General features: G+C 40.1%; 1 protein-coding gene across 3 annotated transcripts; it reads right to left on the reverse strand.

Annotated features, from left to right (window-relative positions):
* Positions 1-1,240: 1,240 nt before the first annotated feature.
* On the reverse strand, positions 1,241-24,557 carry LOC119744256 (PR domain zinc finger protein 2-like). Of its 3 annotated transcripts, none has more exons than XM_038220113.1 (6): positions 24,394-24,557; positions 15,528-15,636; positions 14,947-15,050; positions 12,118-12,273; positions 9,785-10,259; positions 1,241-7,455 (listed from the first exon to the last, which is right to left on the reverse strand). In XM_038220113.1, the coding sequence occupies exons 2-6, from the start codon at positions 15,610-15,612 to the stop codon at positions 1,550-1,552; spliced, it is 6,726 nt and encodes a 2,241-aa protein (XP_038076041.1). In that variant the 5' UTR covers positions 15,613-15,636; positions 24,394-24,557; the 3' UTR covers positions 1,241-1,549. The 3 variants fall into 3 exon arrangements, with proteins under 3 accessions (XP_038076041.1, XP_038076043.1, XP_038076042.1); XM_038220115.1 differs by lacking the exon at positions 24,394-24,557 and adding an exon at positions 23,714-23,857; XM_038220114.1 differs by lacking the exon at positions 24,394-24,557 and adding an exon at positions 23,718-23,841.
* Positions 24,558-24,987: the final 430 nt, after the last annotated feature.

Here is a 24,987-nt window from a genome sequence, read left to right on the forward strand (position 1 = left end):
AAGGGAAGATACAAAATTTGCAAACATCAAAAAACGAAATGATCCAATTATCACGAAATACCTTACTGGATTGTTAGAGAATTACAGTCTAAAGCATCCTTTAAAATTGTGACTCCTGGTGTGCTGACATTTTCAATAAAAATTGTATTTTTCCAAAACTGGTCGGCCGACCAGCGTTGGAGAAAACTAGCTATTTTCAAAAACTACTCCATATTTTTTATATTTGGTTATTCCACAGTTTATTTGCAATTAGATTACACAACTGTGAACGGGTACAAGCAAATAGATACTCTGACCGCACACTTCCTCAAAGTCTGTAAATTGCTCCATTTCATCTTAAGTGGGTCAGGGAACCAGACTTCGAGCACATAATTGGTTTTCTAGGTTTTTTTTAAGCAACTATAAGCCCAAAACGTGAAACAAGTCAGTTTAACAATATTTGCTAAAACATACTAATCCTCCAAATCCATTTATTTCTGAAAATAGCAGCAAAAGCCAATGTTGTACATTCCCTTTAAATCTCTTCAGTTGGGCTGCAATTTTATCGAAACTACTGCACTTGGGCGAAAGAAGTCCACAGAAAATATAAGGTTGCCCCTCAGTTTGGATATTTCATTCCAAGTAAATCCCTTCTGGATTGTGTGGGCATCCTTTCTGTCTTGTGTGTGGCACCGGTGTGAGATTAACGTCTACCTAACTTCTAACTGCCAAACTACATTAGACTTACTTAATCGGTAAATGTAACCATTTTAAAGATCCTTTTCAAGCATTTTGCCCGACATTAAAAGCAGGCAAACCTCTTAACAAGCAGTGCACTACAACCTACATTTATTACATGAAATTAGAATGAAATCATAAGAAACTGAAAAAAAATCCAGTCATTTTGTACTAATTACTAATATTTATTTTGTTTCGTATAAAAAGGAAGACAATAATGGAAGTTTATACATGCGTATCATGCATATGAAATTAAACACAATTTAGATTTAAACAGTTGTTTTTCTCTCTCTCTCTGATGCGTACGGGATCGAACATTCCATCCCGGACAGACATGAGGCCAATTTCACGGCGCTGCTAAGCACACAAATTTGCTTAGCACAAAAAAGTCTGGTTTATAAAAGCAGGTTACCATCCAAAACTCCATGTGATTTTCATGCTAAGCAAACAACAGCTGAATACTGATCACGAGCAATATACATCACGTGGAGTTTTGGATGGTTACCTGCTTTTATAAGCTAGACTATTTTTGTGCTAAGCAGCGCCGTGAAATTGGGCCCTGGTGGGATGCTTTATTTATCTGACTCACAAGATTTGCATTTGACATTTTCGAAATCTCGGTTTTCGTTTCGTGTCCGGCTTGGGAGAGTTTAAAATCCTGCCTTAGATGACTGTGGCTGAATACAGGATCTACTTTTGGAATATCAAATCAAACAGAATGAAGCCAAAGGTATGAAGAATGTCACTTGCTTCGCTCCGAAATTACACTCTATAGCCAGAGTTGAAGCCGAAGTCGTCACAAGGACAGCATTTCAAAAACCTCCAAAATTGACTAGCCGCGCAATTCAACGACCAACGTCAGTGTCGTGTTTGCGTCACTCTCCTGCAGTCGAACAGTTCCAACCGGTCCCGAACTATTTCCCTCGCTCCGTGCAATATCTCCAAGGTGGATACCAGTGACGTCTTGAAGTACGCCATCAGCCTTTCTCATGATAGCTGAAATGGGATCTGCCAGAGTTGCCGTCTTGTCTACGCTACCCTTTACCTCTTCCGTCAACGTCTTGTTGTCTGGGAGGCCCGACTGAAATGCTTGCTGTGACTGGAACTCTGTGTTTTCTGAAGAAACGGGCGTGGCGTCAACACTACCTTTTGGCTTATTTTCTGACTGCTTCAAATGTTCCTCGTCCTCCTCAAGATATTTGACAACAGAATCATCCTGATTAGCCGTCTTATCAACCAATTCTCCATCTTGTTCTCTCCTTTTCCCGTCTGTCTCATCCTTGTCTTGTCTTACATTCATAGTAGACTCAGTCTCCAACTGGTTTTGTGGATGTTCATCTCCGGAATTTGCGTAGTCAACAAGCAGCTCGTGCGATTTAACGTGATCACTGTCTGCATTCACCTCCTCGCCCATCTGTCTAGCTTCCAAAGGCATCCTACCTGTTCCATTTACACCTGCTCCTCTCCCTGCGCCTCTACCACGCCCCCTCCCTCGTCCCCGTCCCCTTCCCCTTCCCCTAACAAGTCCTCGACCCCGTCCCCTATACGACCCCCTTCCACGACCTCTCCCACCTCTGCCTCTTGCCGATGGTCCTTCGTCTGTTACCTCTTCGTTGTCACTTCCCATCCGTCTAGACTCTGTCACGAAAGCTCCCTGCTTTTTTGCTCCTCTATAGCCTCCACCACCTCTACCGCCTCTACCGCGTCCTCTTCCTCTCCCCCTTCCTCGTCCTCGTTTTTTTGAAGCACCTACAACTTGATTAAGCGGACCTCCTGTCTTTTTCCGCCCTCGACGACGCTTAATTTGATTTGAAAGATGAGATAATTCTCCGTAACCCATTGTCATGGAGGGACACCTTTCCCTGATCGGGTATTTCTTCAAAGCATGACTTGAACTGTCAGCTGCAGCCTGCTCTGGACTTGCTGTTTCACTGCTTTTGGGGGCAGCCAAGCTCCACTGAGCAACAGCATGTGTTTTCTCCCCCTTTTTTAAACCAACGCTCATACGTCTCAACCGCAGTTGGAAAGATGGTGTTGAGCGACGCAGTTGGTTACCTGGTGCGGTGTAACTTTCCCCTTCGACAACTGCAAAACGCTGGGCTGGTTCACTGTTTCCTTCTGATTCTTGTTGGTTATTTGCTTCCAATTTCCATATCGACTCCTTACTAGATCTTTTGTCCTGTTTTCGAGGGCCATCCGCACAAGCCTCTAAACTAGCTCTTGGACCTGAATGTCCTTCGTTTACTGACATGGGAGCTTCTTCTTTGTTACGACCACTTCGGGAAACTTCTGTACTGTTTTTCGAGTTTTCCTCGATATATTTCAATGGATCTACAATATCTGCAGGACGGAACTGACATACCAATGCGTGTTTCTTCAAACTCTTCAGGTATGTGTAGTGATGCTTGCAGAAGGGGCATTGGTGTTTGTAATTGAGCAGAGTCTCCTCAGTAAGCTTTGTCATCTGTCTTACTTGAAGGATCTGGGTAAGTTTAATTTTATCCCGATTGGGACACATCCTCATGTGCCTCTCCAACCTGTTGATGAAGTAGAATTTCTTCCCACAGCCCTGACAGGTGTGGATGTCGTCCATGTTGGCTGCCGGTTCCCGGCGGGAGTATTTCATCGGGTTGTAGATCTTCAAGCCAGGTTTTGCCCTCTTTGGCTTGTCTGAGGCGTTTGATTTCATTTGTTGATTAGGTTCAGGTTTGGGTTTGCGGCTGCTTGGATTCAACACTTTCTCTGTCGGTGTTGATGGTGCTGGCTGGGCTTCATGTATCTTGCTTTCTTGATTTGCTTTTGGTCCTTCGACACTGGCTTGAGTCGTCTGTAGTTTTGCAGCACATTCCATTATGTGCTTATGGAAATCAGCCACACTGTCAAACTCTTTCTCACACTTGGTGCACCTGTTGACCAACGTGCCGCTCAGCTGTTCCTGATTCTTTGGGTCAGCAAGCATACTTAGGTACCCAATTTGGCGCGCGTGAGCAAAAGGATGGTGCCTCTGCGGATTAAGGGGAACGTGTTTCCGGGACACAGTTTTGCTCTTTACGAGTGAAGCTCCCAGCAAGGATGTCTTGACTGGAATCGTCAATTTGCCTATTTTTAGAGGACTGAGTTTGCTCATTTCCTGAGCAATGAACGACACCCTTGCTGGCTGCTGGACTTGGGTGCTGGCTGAGGCCTGGGAGTGGCAAGCCCTTCTTGGGTCCGTGAAATTAAGCGGGCGTAACTCCCCTGGGTTCAACTCTCTGTAGACATATTCCTTTAGTCCATGACAGTCCACCTGGTGTTTTTGGAGATTAGACTTGTAGGCGAAGTCTTTACGGCAGACACCACATGCGTACATCTTCTTGACGTGGTGGTGTTGGGTTCTGTGGGCAGCAAGTTTCTCTGGACTCTGAAAGAGCCAAACGCAGAACTCGCACTTGTAGGGCCAATCTTGGGCGTGTTCAATGACATGTGTGCTCATAGACGCTATGGAAGGGAAGATTACACCACACACATTACATGCAAAGTCTATCTTATTGCTTACAAGTAAGGGCAGATCACTCTCGTCTTTGAATGTCTTCTGGATGGAACTGTCAACAGTTGTACTTTGGATGACGTCACTTTGACGACTGCTGGGGCTACGCTCAATCGAGGCAGGGCGTTTACTGTACATTGTTGATGGTACAGATGGGGGTTGCTTCGGGTTAATGGCCTGGAATGAGGTTTGCTTGTCGTCGTGGGATACTGGTGTTACTGTGAAGTTTGGAGGCGAGAATGCCTTCTTCTGTAATGGGTATAAGATGCTTGATTTCTTCATCGTCGCAGATATGGATGCTGGCTTAATTTCAGCTTCGATGGAGTAGCGGCTATGCCCTGGTGAAGCTGAAACCACCTGTAATTTGTTGCGATCTGATTTGCGTGATTGAACTTGTAAGGCAGCCTGAGCATTCACCACATCTAAAGTCCTCTGGAGTTGTGTTGACATCGCACCTGTGTTTCTGAAACCATCGTTGGCAGAGAAAGAATTACTTTGAATGCTTGTCGCTTTCTTGCTAAGGTCCAAAGGAACTGTTTGTTCTGGAGGTTGGTTCTTAGGAATCGTTGCAACCTCTTTGGAGTCGAGTCGCATTCTCTTTGGAAGGCTTAAATCCAAAGCAGATTCGTTGCCACTAGGTTGAGCAAACGGCCTTTTGGTAGCCAGGTTCATTGCTCCAAACGTGTCCAAATTTCCCATGCTGGAAGTATGTGTCGTTACCTTCAGATCCTTTGTCGGGATGAAAGGGAGCGGATTGTGAGATTTCGCGCTCGGGTTGCCGATGGTCGGCTTAGGCGCAAAAACTTTGTCCTTCGGGAATGAACGCTGTTGATGCGAAGCAAGAGTTCCCTCGTTTGGACTAGGGGATGAAGTGTTTGGACACGGACCGGTCTGTGTGGGAGGGTAGTTCTGATTTGACGGCGTATTGGCATACTGCGGACTGACAACAGAAAACTGACGTATATTCATGTCTTGGTAGATATCCTCTGTGGTCTGGTATTTTGGTACGATGCCCGAATATCCAGAAACGTTAATAGCTACAGGCTTTTCTCCGTAATTTGATACCAACTTGTGTGGAGCCTGGACTACCTGTTCAGCGGAGTGGTAACTTTGCATATTAGGACCAGACTGTGTTTGATCTTCAAGTCCAACTTGGTCCGATTCTGCATTGATTTGACTCACGGAGTTAATGCTGATGGCTTGGCTAGCAGAAGACAGGCTCTGAGAATACTCTGGTTGTTTTCCGAATTCCCTGGTTGCGTCATCAGTGACATCATTGGGACAACCAGAAGTAGAGATCATGACGGGAGTCACATTTTGCTGGTATGAAGAAGTGAGAGGCACCTTTGACACCACAGTGTGCATGCTTACTAAAGGATTATTGGTTCCCACAACCGTGGTTGGTGCAGGCAGGATGGGTCTCACTCGCTTTGTACCGCCGAAGACGTAAAAATTTGTAGGTGAATGTGTGTTAGTTACGAACGTGTTAGAGGGTACCTGACTATAAGTAGGCACGGCAAGAACGCCCTCTGTTGACGAATCATCACTAGGGCTAGTGTTTTGCATTTGAGGTACTGGTCCTCTCTGATCACCCACCATCGTTGTGGTAGATTCGGGATTCGTCTGAGACTGTTCTCCTTCTTGAATAATCTGTGTCAATCTCATTCTACTTCTCCTCCTGGTGTTAGTAATTCCGTGCAAGACTCGCTTGTGTCGATAGACATTAGGTAATGATGCAAACATCTTTTTGCACAAGCTACACGGGTAGATTCTATTGATGTGCCGTTTCTTTTCCTTCACCTTTTTGATCTTGACTTGGGATGCCTCGAGCGGGATTGCATAAATCCCTGCCACTTCCTGCGGTTTGGCCATGCGGTGAGATTTTATAGGTTTTTGAAAGTGCCGTCGTCTGCCGAACGGCCTGGGCATACGTTGGGAATGGCGAGATGGTCGACCCTGCAATTCCTCAATCCTCCCCTCGGAACCTTGGTCCACGTTGTGACCTGGTTCCGTGTCGACCACCTCTGTCACTTGATCACAGCTCGGCTGAGATTCGACGCTCATTTGGTGCGATATTATATGAGCGTGAATGGACGCCAGGGTGTTGGTTTCCGTCTTGCACATTTTGCACTTGTACGGCAGCTGGCCTGTATAGTGAGCCTGAACGTGGGTATCAAGGGACTTGAAACTGTCGAATGTCAACTCACAGAACTCACAGGAACACACAAGCTTTTTAGGTAAGGGTGCTGCTGGTACGACCACCTCTGGGTTCATGTGGTCCTCCAAGGTACTCGGTTCTGGATCGAGTTGTACTGAGGGCAAGACCTCCGACGCTGTAGATTCGTCGTTGGTACATGCATTTTGAATTTCCATCGCATTATCGTGAATGATGGAATTCACTCCATTCCCTTCGTTATCGTTACCGACCTCTTTGCCATTATCATTGGCACTGGTCTGTTCCCCAGTAGGCCTATCGGGCGTGATCTTAGTTGTCATAACACTTTTACTAACTACCTTTTTGCTTCCTTTTTTAAACCTCCGTCGCCTTTTAACAGGCACACCTGTATTGTTAACGAAATGAATTCTGAGATCGGCTACGTTCTGGAAGAGCTGTCCACACGTCAGGCATTTCATAACGTTCTTTTTGTATTTGGTGGTGGGAAGGAAATCAACCTTCTTCGCCATGTGGTTGGGATTTCTTAAAAAGCATCCAATGGACAATATGTCTTCTGAGGACTCATTTGTCGCCATGACGATGGTCGGCATAGGTAACTGACCTAATGTCTTGGTTTCCTCTTTCTCAGCTTCTCTCCCGCCATTAATGCCAACTTCATCATCTTTTTCTCCAATTTTAACCAACTGTGAAGGCTCTCCATTGGACGATGCACTGTTTGACTCTTCTTCACCTATGTTATATCCCAATAAACTCACACTTTCAACTACTTTACCAACTCTCCCGTTTTCGTCCACGGGTTTCTTAGTTGAACCGTTCCCATCTTCACGGTCCTTCACAACGCCTTTAGCCACCTGTGCGTCTCCAATGTTATTGCTGAACATCGGGGATATTAAAGGCGGCGAGCCGCATGAGCTACGGTTTGTGGGTGAGATCCGTATGTCGATGGGACCATGCTGAGTAGCGTCCTCAACGTCTCGTGTCTGTTGATTGTTGATCTTTTCGAGGACCGGCATTCGGATAGCGCCCTCTGTCGATTCTGAAAGCGAAAAAAAATTATGTCAGTCAGACGCCGAGGCTGAGAATGAACGATGTTAGTTACAAACCGTAGACTCTTTTTTTTTTTGGAATGCCAAGTATGTTATCTTATTGGTCGTGGTTTCCTTGGAGAACGTCCTGTCTGGGATCAGAATTTCTCTAACACAATTTAATTAATAAAAATACTACTAATAATGGACATTTATAACGCGCCGGTATCCGCCAAAAAAGACGCTCATGGTGCAATACAATCAGAACAAATCAGAAAAATCGAAACAATTAAATATAACTATACCAAAATATTTTGGGTATTCTGGAACAAGTAAGTCTTCAGGAAAACTCACTCACTCACTCGTTCGACCACAGGCGGGCTAACTTTAAATTCTGATACCGATAGAGTATGAATCATGGCGAGAAACAATTTTTTCCAAAGATTGGAACCCGCGTGAGCAAAGGATCGAAACAATTATTCACACTGGCAATGGAACTTTCCTTGATAAAGTTTTAAAGACAAACCATAGGCTAAAACTCCCTACATGAAACGTAGCTCCGGAAAAAACGTTAACATCTCTTCTCCATTTTTCATTCGATGTAGTATTTTTTTCGTGAATGGCAAATTTTGGTACACCAAAAAAAATCGAGACTACATCTGAAAATACAAACGTGCATTAAAAAAAATCCTATTCGTTAATAAAATGAGCTAATATAGGTTTTCCCAACTATTTTAGAACGTTAATAATTCTAGTTCACCAATTCTGAATTCACTGAAGAGTTTAGCAAGATCCAATTATTCGTTTATCAAGCCATTTGAAAGTTTGTTTAACCTATTTAAGCGCTATAGGTCATGAATATTCGTCAATATTGATTGAATGCGTCGCATATGTTGCCGAATGGCAGCATGCAAAAATGGAAGTCGACTTTTGTCCATCATGATAGTGTTGTTAATTGAATTAGTCTGGTGTGAAGTAAAGCTCTTTGTTTCGACAAGCTCACTTTGACACATTCGTCTAGCGTAAAAGAAACAAAATCAAGAGCAACGACATGAACGAGAAGGAAAGAAAAAAAAGTGTAAAATCATTTCCATATCGGCCTACATTTTATGTTGCTATCTACTGCAGACACAGACGTATGACGATATTGAAAATAATTTTACAATATTTCGTTTGCTGTAGACGAGACGAAATCGAATACTCTATAATGAATGTGTGTGTACCTATGTTTGTAGGTACTAGAATGGAAGTTAAGCGAACGGGGACAAAATTAAATATTAAAAGTGAAGTAAATCGATGGTATTAGAATTGATGAATTTGAATCAATAACGTTTAAAGATAGCTGGGAAAACCTATATTCTGTATTTTTTTTTAGGTTTCCCGATCTACGATTGCAAATAAAAATATCAGCGCTGTAACTGTAAGAAGGCAATTCACGGGTCGGGCCATAACAACTATGCTTTTGTAAGGGAATAAATGTGTGCTCCGGAGGTTTTTATCACTCTGTTTAATACCACTTAGAGTCTGGGTGCTGATAATTACCCGAGCCGGAGGCGAGGGTAATTATCAGCACCCAGACTCTAAGTGGTATTAAACAGAGTGATAAATACCGACGGAGTACATATTTATTCCCATTCATAAATACCTTTTCGGTAAAAAAAAATCATATAATTCGTTCAAAACATCCCGATTTTGTTCAACAAATTCACTTTATGCTTTTTGAAACATCCCTCCTGCAAAATAATGGAGTGTTCAGCTGGCGAGTAAGATGAAAACAACCCTTTTATGGAGATTGACGCGCGCGTATCATGTTCTACGCGATGTCGCGCAGAACGCACCTGGCGCGTTGCGTTTTGAATTTAGAACTTTAAAATTCTGACTCCCTAGTAGTGTTGCGCATGCCTACGTGAGGATTGTGAACGTTCAACCAATGAAACGATAAGAGGCACTGGATTTTTAGGAGTCCACATTTTATTGTGACACTGGAAAAGTGTTTAAGACCAGCTAGCCATGTCTTTATCATCCGTTTAATACCGGCCACGTGACGGGCTCTCGACCAATAGGAATGGCTAAACTGTCTGAGGTATTTATGAATGACAGTTCATTTGAACAGCTTGTGACATGACTCAAGACTGGTTAACATGTAATTGGCATGTGATTGACATGTGATTGACATTGCGATTGGCATGTAATTGACATGTCATTGACTTGTGACTGACATACGATTGACATGTGATTGACATGTGATTGACATGTGATTGACATATGATTGAACTGATTGACTTGGCATTGACTTGGGATGACTTTGGCTACATCTTTACATAATCTATACAATCGTACCATTTGCATTATCTGCAGTGAACTCTGCCACATTCTCAGGGCTTGCTAGTGAGACCACGTTGGTGATTTGGATTCCTCCCAGTGCAATAGCCAGCGGGTTGCTGCCAGGTGAGGATGAAGTCTGGCCAACCTCAGGCTCTGGCTCTGGCTCTGGTTCTCGTTCCAGTTCTGGTTCCGGCTCCCGTCCTGGCTCTAGTTGCGGTTCTGGTACTGTTTCCGGCTTTGGTTCCGGCTCAAGTTTCGGTTCTGGTCCCGGATCTGGTTCTTGCTTCTGCTCCAGCTTTGGTTCCTGTTCTGGTTCCTTTTCTGGTTGTGGTTCGGGTTCTGGATCTGGTTCAAGCTCTGTTTCTGGTTCTGATTCAGTACCTTGCCGTGTTTCCTCACTGGTTTCATCATTGGCTTCCTTACGTGGCGAGACTTTAGGTTCGTAGCCCGTCGAGAACCAGCACAAGAGTTCATTGCCAGGGGGAATATCCTGCGGATAGAGAGGCAAGTCCATGCAATGTATAAAGTTGATTTCCCGGTGCTCTTTAATAAATTCCATCATTTCTCTCGACAAATATTGAACTCGTACGATTTATATTAAAGGGCCCATGAAATGTATTTCTTTTTAATGTAATTCTTGAAAATGCACCTTTGTGTCCCATATAATCTTATTTTCGATTTTCATTTTGCCGTTTTCAAGGGAATTTGGGTGCCTTTTTGGTTTTTATGCTAATGCAAATTTCCCTATTTATTAGCAAAAACGTGATTACCAGGCAGAAACCTCAATGTTGCAATTGGTTTTGAGCAAAAAAGTTGCCAGATTTTTTGATATTTCGCTGTTGAAAATGTTCTTTTCTTCGATGATTTGTTGTTGTGTTAGTACATGGCGGTAAGCCAATGAACAAACCTTTCTCATAAATGTTATCAATGAGCAGATTTTGGAATTCACATTTGTACTAAAAAACCTTAAACTGAACAGTGTCTCCCTGAAATGACATCACGGCAACAGCGCCCTCAGTTGTCCAAAAAAGCATAGACAATTTTAAAAGTTTAAAGAAGTGCACTTTTGAATAACATAAACCAAAAAGGGATGTCAAATAGTTTTCATACATTTATAGAAGAGTAGAAAGTAGCACAAAATGTGTTTTTCAGAAAAAAAATATTTCATGGATCCTTTAAACGAAAATTATATTTTCGGTGTCCGCATCCCAAAAATAACCACGAAATTTCTAAAGTGATTATTTATTTAATAAAAGTGGACGGAATGTTAGTCGTTTGATGTCTCATGCAAAACTTAACTTTATATGAGCAATTCCATGGAATTATAAATCTCAGTAGAAAAATATTCATAAAATCTAAATGCCACAAATGAAACATATATATCATTTTGAAGTTAATTATTTGTATTTCATTGAAATATAGTTTCTTTCTAACTAAGTTCAACAGTTCAGCTGTTAATAACTGCAGCATTTATTAATAAGTTCACAAAAAATGTCTACTTCAGCGAAAACCAGGGGTGTGAATGACCACTGATAAAAATAGCTGAAAACAGCTGAAAAAGGTGTAAAATAGCTGAACTTTGGAAATCTCCTATACTTTTGTACACAGCAAGTGAGGGGAAAAAAGCTGAAATCCAAAACAAAAAAGCTGAAATCAGCTATAAAGCTGAGATTTCACACTTGTGGAAAACGTCAGATGGATTTTTCTCTAATCCTTGTAAGTAACTGGTATGTTTTATCAAAATTAAAACCCACTTTATGATTAAAACTTTTATGCACACGATTTAATTAGCCAAAATGTACATGCAACACCATGGAACTGCCCGAAGTTTAAAGAAACAAAAATCGGATCGAAGCTCGATCATAGCATGAAGAGAGTACATCTTTGTCTTTATGGAGACATCTGAAAGTATAAAGCTACAATGATTTGACAATAACATCGGAGTTGCCTTGGTTTTGACAAATATCGTGACTTTATCATGATTTAATTTTGAGTCGATTTTGTTCATCATGCGGATGTTTTCTCGGGGAAACATTGACTACGGCCTATCGACTAAATCGTCATCACTCAATTCTATCACAGAGACTTGTGTTGGAGGATGGGATAACCTTTTCTTGAAAAGGCAGGAAATTCGAAATCTTTTTATACCAAAAGGCCTACGGTCATACTGAGGAGATCGCGTCGACCGATTCTTTCCAAAATTGAAAGAGAATATCTAATATTACCACTAACCACAAAAGAAGAGATGAATATTGCGGATATACTGTGGACGTAAGGTGAACAAATAAAGGAATATTGAAATATAATAAAAGGACATTGAAGTAAGAAAATAACCAGCGGCGTCTTACCCTCATAGCTTTGTAGAAGATGCTTTTCTTTTCTTGTGCGGCCAGGATGTTCTGTTCTTCGTAATATCGAGCGCTCTTTACATAACGCAACCAGTTACCCTTGTTGGGATCAGCTGCATCGATGCAATACAGACGACGCCCTTTGGGACCACGAATCTAGTATTAGGTATACCAAAAATATACGTGTTGATACTTTAACAGTTTATACCTTCAATTCTTGCGAACAAGTACAAGGCTCTAAATTATCACCGTATTACTCAATTTACAATAGCTTAGGATATTTCTATTCAAGTGATTTTTGTTCCAATATATTTTTGAGCTACAATGTTTCAATAAACTAAAAAATAAGTTCGAGTTTGGCGTAATGTGAGGCACAGTCAGAGAAAATCACTTAATTTTAAGTACAATCTTTACAAAATAATCATTCATACCCACACAACGTTGTTAAATACAAGTAGTAAAGATTCGTGAGTTATGCTATAACAAAATTATATAAATGCAACAACAAATTTGAATTTATTTCGATTAATTGGCAGGTTTTTAGATAGAGAACAACCAATAGGTAGCAATGGCGTCAAAGTATATTTCCTCGCTGCACAAATTCAGCGATTAAAGCAAAACGTTTTAATTAGGAGAGTTGAGTATCCGGCTTTATGCTTATGAGGAGTTCTCTCCAGTGCCGTAGAACCAAGAGAATTTGTTAAACAATGATTTACGCCGAAAAGCTGGACGTAATTTTATGGAGCAAGCAGACAAATCTTACTTTTCAATGTGCTTAGCAAAAAAAATCAGCAGAACATCAGTCAGGAGCAATTTACATCGCATGACGTTATTTTTGGCTGGTTTTTGAGTTTTGGAGTGGTCGGGCACAACCCGACCACTGTCTGGAATTGTTCGCATAAATCTTCTTTCTTTCCATCTTTTTATTCCGGACAATACTTCTCCGCGGGTTTTCTCCTAGACGGTTTATGATATGAACTTGTGACTTGCAACATATATCGACCCTCATCCCAAGTGGTGCATATTACTCTGACGTTACGATGACGTCATCGGGTGTCAAATTAGAAGCGATTTTAGAGGAAAAAGTGGCCAATTACTTTCACCTATAACTCTTAAACAAAATAACCAATTATGTTCTAACTTTGTAATCAGATAGACCAGTAGTTGATAAACATTTTTTGTCGCGTACGTGAACTCGCTTGACCTTTACTTCCGGGTCTACCGGAAGGTCAAAGTTACGTGAATTCAAAATAAAGACTTTAGCCTGAAATAAAAACAAAGCACAATTTCTTCCAAAAATGTGAACGCTATGATCATAAAACCTAGTGTGATGTTATAATCTTTGTTACGTCATCATGACGTCATCAGGTATCAAATTGCAAGCGATTTAAGGCCAAATTTTGACAAAATAGTTTGCGCTATATCTTTTGAACTAAATAGAGTATCGTGTTCGTTTTTTCGTGACGTTGTAGACTATGCCGTGCCAAACATTTCTTGTCCCCGGATACAAAACCGCTTGACCTTCACTTCCGGTGTTACCGGAAGTGCAATAAAATCCGAAAATAACTTAAAAGCGGAAGCATTTTACTACACACATATAAATTATGAAAGTGTTAAGTGAGGAATACCACACACAAAAAACAGTGTGATGACGTCATCATCTGAAAGGGCGCTCCCTAGCGGCACATAATATAGAGTTTGCTTTCTTTAATTTTAAAACCATCCGTCCACATATTACCAAATCGCCCCTTGATATTCTCTGGTAACCACAGATAATTTGGCAAGGTTTCAAATGCATGACGTCATCAGACCAGAAGTTACTTTAAGGAAAATTTGAAAAGTATCATATTTTTAATTTAATTCTATCATTTGATCCCTGTCATGTCTTCGTAGTCCAAATAATGATATCCATTGCAATGTTCACCTTTGGATCTCTTATGCTGTGACGTCATTAAATCGTAAGTTAGGTGTTATTAATACGTCATCAAACCGGAAGTTAGGTGTTATTAATGCATACAATTATATTTCCCATATTTTCATACGTTATTTTAACTAAACAATGAAAATTTATCCTCTCCAAACTTTATTAGTATTCACTTTTTGACTGATGACGTCATCAAACTAGAACTAATATTTATGCGCACAAAGAATGTTTACTGAAAATTATCACACCTTTAAAGACACATTTTTGTAACAAAATAATTGATTGTACTGAGAGGGATTAAATTTCGTGATCTTTTGCTCTACATAAACATATGTAACTGGGCAGTGTATAATGGACAGGCTGTCCGCCCGACCACTCTGCGTTTGTAACTCAACAAACGCGAAGCTCTAGTTTTGTTTAGTTTTAGTGCCAAGCAACTTTATCTGCTAACAGCTTCTTGACCTTTGCCTCAGCTCTGAATGTTTAGGTCTTCTTAAGCAAATTCACGAGCATAAATAGAGAAGCACAGACTTAACGAAACTGTTATCAAATGTATTTTGCAAAGACACATGTGGAAAGATTTATTCCGTGTTCGACATCGCTTATAATAGAAAACGTGTTTGTGTATTCCTGATAAATGTACCTTCACTTTGTTATATAAACGAAATAAAACAAACGACGATGGTTTCAATTTCACCCGAATGATTTACGAGGAATTTGGTTTATGTTGAACAATAAATAACCATGCTTAAAACTAGTTGTATTATAAAACCAATATGTCGCCGTGTTTGGAAACCAAGAAACTGTTAAGATTCGAATGACTAATTTCAATTTCATTTTAACTTTATTTTACATTTTTAATGTAACAATTTTCATTGTATTCGAATTCAAATATCCAACCGTACCTCCCAGCTAAAAGTATCATCCTCCACGTCTTGAAGTCTCTTCTTTTCTCCTTCAAATGGACCAAACACTGTTCCTCTCTTGATAGTTCTCTTGGCCCAAACACCTGCAGAGAAGAAAGAGAAACATGGATAAAATCATACCGCGCCCCCAAATGTGTCTTATGGACCGATTTTAAAGTTTTAGATAATGTGCAATCAGATAGTTTGCACATATTATTAATTCACTCTAATTGTTCCTTATACGCTTTTGTTTTTACTGAATAATACAGTTTGATTTGAATACCAGCCTGTTATTAGAATTCGTTGGATAGTTCCACCCGAACTAATATTTCAAAGCTCAATCTAAAATCAGATTTATAAATTCTAAAAGAACTTCATTTTCTTTCAATTCCGTTTGACATAAATTATGTGTATTAAAATGCAATCATAATTTGTAAGGCCACATATCCGATAATGTAAGCGTTGTTATTATCCTTCCCCCCGTCCCTCCAATCAAGCTTATAAAGCAATTTCTTAAAAACAACATTTTTTGTTCCCGGAGGAATGTGCGTATCGTTGAAAGGACTACAAGTCTATCTTACCTATGTGTTCGGGAAACATGGAAGATTCCCTAAACTCTAGTTCGCGTGGTAGGGTCCGCAGGATCGGATCTGGTACCGCCTCCATGGCGGGACACCCTACACAAGGAGACTGAAAACGAAACAACGAAATGGCGAATGTTACATCTGTCAACCAAGCGGGGATGCGTGTGAGGAAGTACGTGTAAACAAATGGAGTTACATGAACGGAAAACAAAGGCATCGGACCATCTGAACTGGTGCGGGTACAGAATTCGCGTTCGGTTTGGAAAACATATATCCGTTATATAATTTGTATGATTATATATCCTAACATTTTGATGTGAAATGCACATAGCCCATATGTGCCAGATGAAATAATCATGCAAAAATAGAATACAACATGTACAACAATAATAAGAATGGAATACTTTCACAATATGTATTGAATATAACGATTTCTGCCTTCACATTAATTTTGTTGATAATGTATGAATTTACACATTAATTGGAAAAGCACATAATCATATCGCAACAGTAATGCTGAACATGACTGTATTGACTAACGCAAGCGTGATATACTGTTCCCGCAGACAAATGCATTCTTTTTTATATGAAATGTCTGCAAGTCCATTTGACCTGACTGCAAACAAAATTTCAATCACAACCATGGAATAGTACTTTTGTACAATTTTGTATTTCACACAATGCAGACCGCACTATCAAAGGCTCCTTGTTGAGTACAAATCCGGGTGTTGTGTATTTGTGACCAGGGAGGCGTATACGCCGTGCGGTCACAATGACGCCATCCTTAAAAACAGCAATGGCGTTGATAGTACACTGGCTGGCGGTTACTTTACCTTAAGAAAAATCAGACAATAGAATTCGCTTTAGGCTTTACAGCGTTGTTGTCTAGTGCTAGTAGCGCCATCGTGCCAAGTACAGGTGTACATTCAGTAGGCATTTGCCAATCCAAAACCCACCAAATTTAGCAACGTTTATATCTTGTTTGATGCCGTTCGGGACTAATATTATAAAGTGTAATATCGTGGACACTTAGTCTTATACCGTGTACCAATTAGTTTAATGGTGTAGGATAGACTTGAAATGGCCCGACTGGCGCCTAATACGACAAACAGAACATCCCATTAAAGGGACTTTCACTATCTTAATTCGACGGTACTGTTCTTGTCAAAAATGAAATCAATTCCCATAAAGAAGCAGGTGGTAACTTACACTAAAAACGAAATCTCATTGAAATTGCTTTTTTGATTTAAAGAGCTCATTGGCACTTGAACTAATTCGTTAGCGTGCATTGCCAATGTAATATCTGTACGTAAAGGGTACACTATACAATGTAATGCACATCTGAAACACACAGTCGTGTTTTTCTATACGCCCGAGGACAATGCTTTGTGTTTTCCTTTGTCCCTGTAATATAATACTCTCCCAAAGACTAAGCACATAACCGTACGATCGAGGACCGAGGACTGAACGATCTTTAATGTGTTCTCCATTTGTGAATCGTAACACCATACATGTACACCAACACATTTTAAGTAGTGTCGAAGTGAATGTACATGTGTTGTGTACATAGCAAAAAAATAAATGTCAGCAAAGTTAATTTCACGGTTCACTGAAAGTATAGTTCTGTTGAAAAGACGGAAAGCCAGTGTAAACTAAAATACTTTCTACTTAATAAGTTTTTCTCTGTCTTATGTCATGCAAATAGTGGGGCAGATAGGGAAAGATTTGAGGGAATTGTGCCTTTGATGATACAAGCATGGAATTTGGCACACAGGGGCTGACACAGCCATAGTATGTCATGAGAAACATATTTGCCTATAGGGCCATCGCAGATTTTTCCATTGAAAAAAATATAGGTAGAATAACAAGCAAAAATTTCAAAATGGTTTCCATTGCTTGTTGTTAAAAGGCACAATCCCAACACCTATCTGCCGTACTGTGAGACCGTCAGCACTGTATGAAATTGCTCTTCAGCTCATAATTATTCACGCGTGCATTTTCTAGTTTAGAAAAGCAAACGTTGGGATTTGCAAGTTGACTTCACAAGACATGAAAATAAACGCAATTCAGCGTGCGCGCACAGTCAGAGGCAGCTTAGTATACACTTGATTTTGCACAAAGTGAAATCGATTTCAATTCATTATAGTATGTTTTCACATGTGGCTTATAATAATAGTGGATATTTATAAAGCGTACGTATCCACCAGGACTGGTGCTCAGGGCGCTACATCATTATCACCCCTGCTCATTGGGCCAATGAAACTTTCAAAATACCATCTCAGCTCCCTGGGGAGTATACAGCTCGATGCAGCCTGTTAGGCGCAAGGAAGCTAATTCAATCACAATAACCATTCCTGCCCTCACAGGTACCCATTTACTCCTGGGTGGAGAGAAGCAATGAGTGACAAAGTGCCTTGCCCAAGGGCACACGCACCATAGCCGCAGGCTGGACTCGAACCCACAACCTGTAGCTTTACCCACAGACCACGAATCAGTGCCCTTAACCACGAGGCCACAGTACTCCACAAGTTTATATCACAGGTATATATCTAAAAAGAAAATACTCATCGCTAGCATGAAATGACAGGCAGTTCCGTTTTGGGTACAACCACGATGCAATCAAACCCGAATTACTTTGCGCACACCTGGTCTAAATGAGTATGTTCAGTGTCGAACAGGTTGAATAACGAAACAACGCATATGAGTATTTATGAAGAACTGATGTTCTTCATATTATAGCAACTTATTGTTCTCATGGTTCTTTTATACCTTGCTTTTGATAGGAATAAATGTAGTTGAATTGGATCGAAAGATGTACAATTAAAACAAATTAATTATTTCTAAAAAAAAGAAGAACTGATGTTAACGTAGTCAATCATTTTGTACCAACCAAGGTCGTTTGTGTCTTCGAAAAAAAAATATCTGGAATTTCACCAAGTATTAGTGCAACTTACATGCATTGGCCTCAGGCCCGTCACTAAGGGGGGGGGGGGCTGGTGGGGCCGGGCCCCCCTTGGCGAGCAATCCCCTCCCCCCCCAACGGCAAAACCCATACATATGTATTTTTGTATTTTTATGGTAGTAGGCCCCCTGGTTGGTACTTTGGCCCCTCCTGATGCTCAAGGCTGGCGACGGGCCTTTTTTGCAGCTCCCCTTCATTGTAAATCGCCCCATTTTCTGGCTGAATTAATTCTGCCCTGGAGGAAACTAGTCTAGGGCAAGTTAAACGCCACCATCAGATCAAACTAATGATTTTGATTGAAGTGCTAAACCCGAAAACATTTTACGGAATATTTGACCTAAAAGTGCATAATGGTTCTTGCAACTTGGGCACACAAAGTTCCCAAAATGTTTACATTGACCCATAAAAATGGGAAAAGCATATATATTGATGTTATTACGGACAAGGCATGTGTGATGACAAATATTATATATCGAGAAAGTATACCCATGCAAGTAATATCATGTGCTAAAGAAAGGGAACATGAAACTATGGCCTGTTTACCTGCATAGTCACGATTAATAGCAATTTTTTTTTGATCTTTAGCTTAAAATTTGAACAATTCAGGATGCAAAATGTGGAATCTTTAAAGTGAACGAATTGTTGCCGCACTGAATTTTGAATCGATAGCTCCTATTAAAAATAACCAGAAATTGTCGGTGGGCGGAAAGGTCACCTGCTACTGCCCACTGTGGACGCGATGCTATACCTGTTCAACCAAATGGAAAATAAATTCACCACGGCTATCCTCCGCCCCCAAACCCCTTGCTGCATGGGTGAATTCAAAGACACACACTATATATAGCCTGCTACTTGCCAATTCCCCACTATAGCTCCCCTTACAGTTAAAAGAGCCATACTTATTATGATAGCACTGGTGCCAGGTTTTCATCCATTACACAATATCAGTACCACCGGGGTAAGAGGGTCCAAAATATCATGTATTGAAAACAAGGGTCATGGTCCACTTGATCATCAATTGTTCAGATTCTATGCCGCAAGTCATGTAAAACGACAGCTCTAATCCCAACACGTGAGAGTCAACGTAGTGAGTACTGGATCCTGTAAACAAACTTCGCCCTTGAATTAAGTAAAATGGCAACAACAACAAAATGGCAAAAAAATAGCAGAAAGACAAGGTGATCTCTGTAACATAGTTTCTCTCGACAATTCCTCTCGGAATCTAATTTGAAACTTTTCTTTAATATGAGAATTGCTAAATCCACAAACAGAATACCAGTTTGCTCGGTTGCATATTAGGACGCTTTTCAAATAAGGAAAACAAGTGCGACAAGCATGGGCGTCGCCAGGATTTTTTCTAGAGTGGGGCAAAACAAATTTTTAACCCAAAAAAATCCTGTATTTCTCAACATTTTCTCGAATTATCAGTTTTAGAAGGGGGCAGGGACATTTCGCCCCCCCCCAACCCAATAAATTTACACCACTATAACTTCGCGCCTCTTTTTCTTTTCTTTTCTTTTTTCTCTTTTTTTTCTTCCTTTTTTTTTTTTTTTTGGATTTTCCAGGGGGGAGGGGGCAAGCGCCCCCCCCCTTGCCCCCCCCCCCCCCTCGCGACGCCTATGGCGACAAGTACATTCCCTGGAGTTTACGTTCGAGTCCCCCATTTGTTAAACAGGTGTTACGCACAACTCTTCACACGGACTAGACTTTTTTTTTTCTTTTAAAAACACAATCGCTGCAAGAGATTGCACGTCCCCTTTAATATCCTGAAGATTTGAGGATATTGATTTGCTTAATTGTATTCAACTGGGAGACGCCACTTGTTCACACAATACGATATGTGCCAAAGTCAACATTATAGTCTCAGTGGAGGATGACATGAGACCACGTACATTTTGTATTATGATTTGTGTATACACGAAGACATCTAACTTGAGTTTTGTGCGCTATAGTCTAGCGTTTGGCAACATGGTATGGCCTCTATAACGCTTAACGATAGCCTGCCTTCAGACAACCACCTTTTTTTCAGTAACTCCGAGTACGTATAGTTGAACGTTCGGGTCAAGGATCAAATTTGTGTGGAACTTGAGCGCACTGATTGCAAGAACGCCACAGTGTGTGTGTGTGCGTGAACAAAACATCCACAGCAATATCTATCCCAACTGATGTGATGACCTCTTCGCTGTAATACTCGCTTGCTTTAAAATCAACAAAGAAGTTGCCAGAGATTTTCAATTGTTTGTGTGTGCGTGTACGTTTTGCCTTTAGGCTGAATTTGTGAGATATCAGGCGTACCGGTATAAGGCCTATCTTGAACAATGTGAGCCGTCGTTTGACGGTAGTTGGTTGTTTCGACACGGCTGACAAATTGCTTTCGGTTTGCTGTTGCCGTTCAGCATTTGGTCATGAATCATGTGAAATCGTGAAATTATGCCGCTGGCATGTAGTAGCACAAAAGGTTAATTTAGAGTTTTTATATGAACAAGCTAGAGTACACCGTCATTGTACAGAAAGTTCATACAACACGCCAAATTGTATTAGTTTTGATAGAAATATGTGAAACCACTATATTTCCTCGATAAAAGTTTTGAAAGCATTGGAGAGCAAACAAAAGAAATGGGCTATGTTTCATTCCTGAAATAGTTCACTTTTAGTGAGTAATGCCTCAATTATATTTTGTAGCTGTTTTTAATACAATAATTTTTTCCATGACGAAAATGTTTGGTTAGAGGAAGTTTACAGAATATACAAAGTTCAACTATTCCTGGTAATAATGGCCACTTCAAAGAGCATCAACTGTTTAAAGATTGATTTCAAATTTAAGATAAATCAAGGAAGATAAATTCTAATTTTGATGGATCCTCCTGGTCCGATAAGGAAGTAACAACACGCAGCAAAACTAAATCCCATTTTGATAAAGTGGGCTAGTATCAGTGACCGATCTCTACAAGGTCAATTTAGTTTTAATAAATTTAAAAAAAGTAACGAATTAAACACTTATCTTAATTAATTTCAGCTAAATTAACGTTAGACCGCTATTTTGGCGTGACATCTCATATGAAGTCTGTACTTCAAGTGTAACATATAGGCCTATACGTGATTAACTTGTGTGTTATGTTAAAGTTTAGGGGGGTTTTTTGGGGGGGATACCGATGGAAATAAGCAAATGTAAGTGGCTTTTTGGTTTATTTTTTTAATCCCAGAATCAATCAAGTGTTCTTTGTTTCTTTATCTTTCAACTGTTGAGAGCAGTACAATTAATTTGTTGTTGATTTCATCTCAATAAAACGTCATTCAGTGGAAGTGAAAAGCTAAAAACGTGATTAAACTTCCCATATTTTTATAAATAATTATGTGGATTTCAGTCACCACAGTGCCGATATACATTTTTGTTCGGTCGGATTTTCACATCTAAAGAGTATAATTGTCTGGTCTGATTTGAAATTAACCGATATTTAAATTTCGGAATTTCGATCTCTCAAAAATAAGTAAAACAATCCAACGTTAGTTTTAATTAAACTTTATATACCAAACTATGCATTTTATTTTATTAAATAAATCAATATTTTTTTTCTGAGCGGATGTGTTGTTAAAATTTAAAAACGAGAAATTTCATTGTTCATTACAATAGCCAATATCATGCCAATATCATGCCAATATCATGACGATAATGCAACCTCATGCATCATGAAGGATATCTTATAAGAGATCATGCTGATCTATCAAACATGTTACGTAATAGCACAACAGTGCACATGTAACAACAATCAAGAGAATGTACATGTACATGTACATGTATATTGACAGTACACGCACGTACTGAGCAATAGGTGTAATTCTCTTGAGGATTAGACGATTCTGTATAATATACCCATTGAAAGCATTATATAGGCATAAAGCTGGCGCTTTTCAAAACATCGATTTAAATAATTGGAACTTCCTCATTGCGTACTTTTGCATGTCACGATCTATTTCATGTCTTCACTTATTTGAAAAGTGATAATCTGTTTGACATGCTCTCCGTGTCAGCCCTTCAATTTACCACATTAAGTCCGTAATTATCTGATCTTTGGATTTTTCTAAATATAAATTTTCTTTAATAATTTTGATTCGTTTTAAGCTTTGACTGAAATTTAAAAAAAAGATGAAAAATAGCTTTGAAGTTGAACATACGTATTTTTCAAATTAGGTTTTGCCCTTCACCGACGTTTTTTAAACCTAATTTGATTTATATCACCCCGACGCGAAATTCCATCTTATAATAAGTATTTTTAAATGTTTAACATTATCAGCTATAACTTGTGAATTTGTGGCCGTCAGCTTATACTTATATTTAGCAAGGTCTAACGTAAACATAATTATAAGAAACCCGTGATACGAAAAGCCAAAAGGGTAAACCTGACCTTTGTGATTTACACAACGTTTATATTAAAAACTAAAACTATAACTGTGTCTGTCTGTCCAATTCGCAAACTCATTAATTTTCCCAATTTGATTGTCTTAATTTTTATCACATTACGGTGCATTTTCTTTTGTCGTTTTGATATAAGTTCGACCCATCATAAATTTGCCTATCTTTTAAATTTGACTGAAACAAAAATGTTTTTTGGGGTGTTTTGTTTTTTGGTAATTACATCAAATTACTTCACATAATTCCCCCACACACACTTGTATCATCAGTCATCACATAATTCACAATTTCGGCCAATGTCATGCATTGGTTAATTGTAAACTGTGAACGAATGGCTTTTTTCAGCCCACATATGCAGCTAGTCATCATAGTGACTCCCCTATCATAAAGCACGCCTCGACGTAAACCATGCATGATATGAGCCAGTAACTGTTGTCATATAAAGTTAAAACCGAATACTGTTTTCATTTAAAACGAATACTGTAACAAATACTATAACGCAAATATAACATCTGTTATAACTATATAGTTATGAAATAAGAAATGAGACGATAATTAACCAAATATCCTTGAACGCCGAACGCCGGAAATATGTATCTAAAGATGCCAGATTCTACGAGCTGAATACGGCAGCACGTACGCATATCCCTACGGAAACACCAATCAACAAGCAAATTACTTCCCGTAAATCATCAAGCGTAATTTGATAGCGAGAAAAACCGACGGTGAATTTGTTGTAAATAGTAAATACAAAGGTAAAGTTTGCCACATATAAGTCAACAATTCTACATCGTATCAATAACGACTCACATACGCTTTCAATCACTAGTGCGGATTGACGAGACAAATCCAGAACACATCACATGCACACAGTCGTTAAGGCTAAGGGCACTTCAACAACCACCAACCGGTCCATGCAGTCCCAACCCAAGCCAAACTCCCTTTTGGTCACGTCTAGGATTTAGTCGATGCGCCATGAGTTACACAACCCGTAAGCACACACACACACCCCTCCATATTATGTACATGTACGTGCAGGCTATAATCTGCATACGCCATACACGCACGGACATTTTTGCAAGGACGAATTTCCTTTTCATTGCTTCAACTTCCTGCAGTGTGGCTTTCAATGCGTAAACATCAATGTCGACATTGTTACTTTAATGTTACGGTAATCCAAGCTCTCCAACGAGATAACTGACACACAACATGGACAAGTCACAACCCATGATACATTACACATAGCAATATTCACAGTTGTTTCAAAGATGTTGGAATCGTTTTGCTTATGTACACAATCCACTCCTAGTACCAGGAACTTTACACCGTTAACTTTTGGGTCGTAAAGAATAATAATACTAGTGACACTATTGTCAATGCATGGCTACGACGAACGAACGGCACATCGAAACTCTTTCCAACGCAAAATATTTTCCCATTCCCCAAACTAAGTCGCGGGAATACTCAAACCCGAGAGGGTGTATTCTTACCTGGCCGCTGACGGTCAAATTCGGGAGATTTTCGAGCACGGAGAGCCGCAAAGACGAAAAATGCAACGCGGAATTAACGGCTTAGAAAACAGACGTGGAATCCAAAATGGCGATAGGATATTGATGCGCGCGCAGCTTTTCATGTTGCTGGTCTGCGGGGCACGTTTATTGTATCTAGTACAAAACTCACGCGTAAGTTTTGGGGTTTGTGTGGACTAGCTTGACCGTTTCGTGGTCAGTGAAGTATGCCCATGGCCTGAGGGACATCGCTTATCAGTGTGTTGGCGTATCAAAAGCATTTATTACGGGGGGAATCGACGCCAACCAAGCAGTAATCCGCAAACCAAATGGCAAACTCGCACCAGGAATCGGTTCACACAAAAAAACAGTTGAGTGCGATTGGGGCGCCGTGGGAACCGGTGCGCTAACGATTTGACGATATTTAGGGCATATAGTCCTTTACCTCAGTTTTGAGGAGGGAAAACCGTGGTTATCATTATCATTATTTTGAAACCTGTTTTTTTTATGTGAGGCCACGCAGGCAGAAAACAGCGGGAAATGGGGAAAGGAAATAGGTAATAATCTCTGAAATTG

The sequence above is a fragment of the Patiria miniata genome, unplaced genomic scaffold (assembly GCF_015706575.1).
Source record: "Patiria miniata isolate m_02_andy unplaced genomic scaffold, ASM1570657v1 HiC_scaffold_7, whole genome shotgun sequence".
Taxonomy (NCBI): Eukaryota; Metazoa; Echinodermata; class Asteroidea; order Valvatida; family Asterinidae; genus Patiria; species Patiria miniata.

Bases quoted from the DNA above. Each gene is read 5' to 3' on its own strand.
- LOC119744256 (XM_038220113.1), bottom strand. From the start codon at position 15,612: ATGGAGGCGGTACCAGATCCGATCCTGCGGACCCTACCACGCGAACTA. The intron at 12,274-14,946 runs GTACGGTTGGAT...ACCTAATACTAG, and splicing joins ATGATACTTTTAGCTGGGAG to ATTCGTGGTCCCAAAGGGCG. The intron at 7,456-9,784 runs GTACGATTGTAT...TTTCGCTTTCAG, and splicing joins CACTGCAGATAATGCAAATG to AATCGACAGAGGGCGCTATC.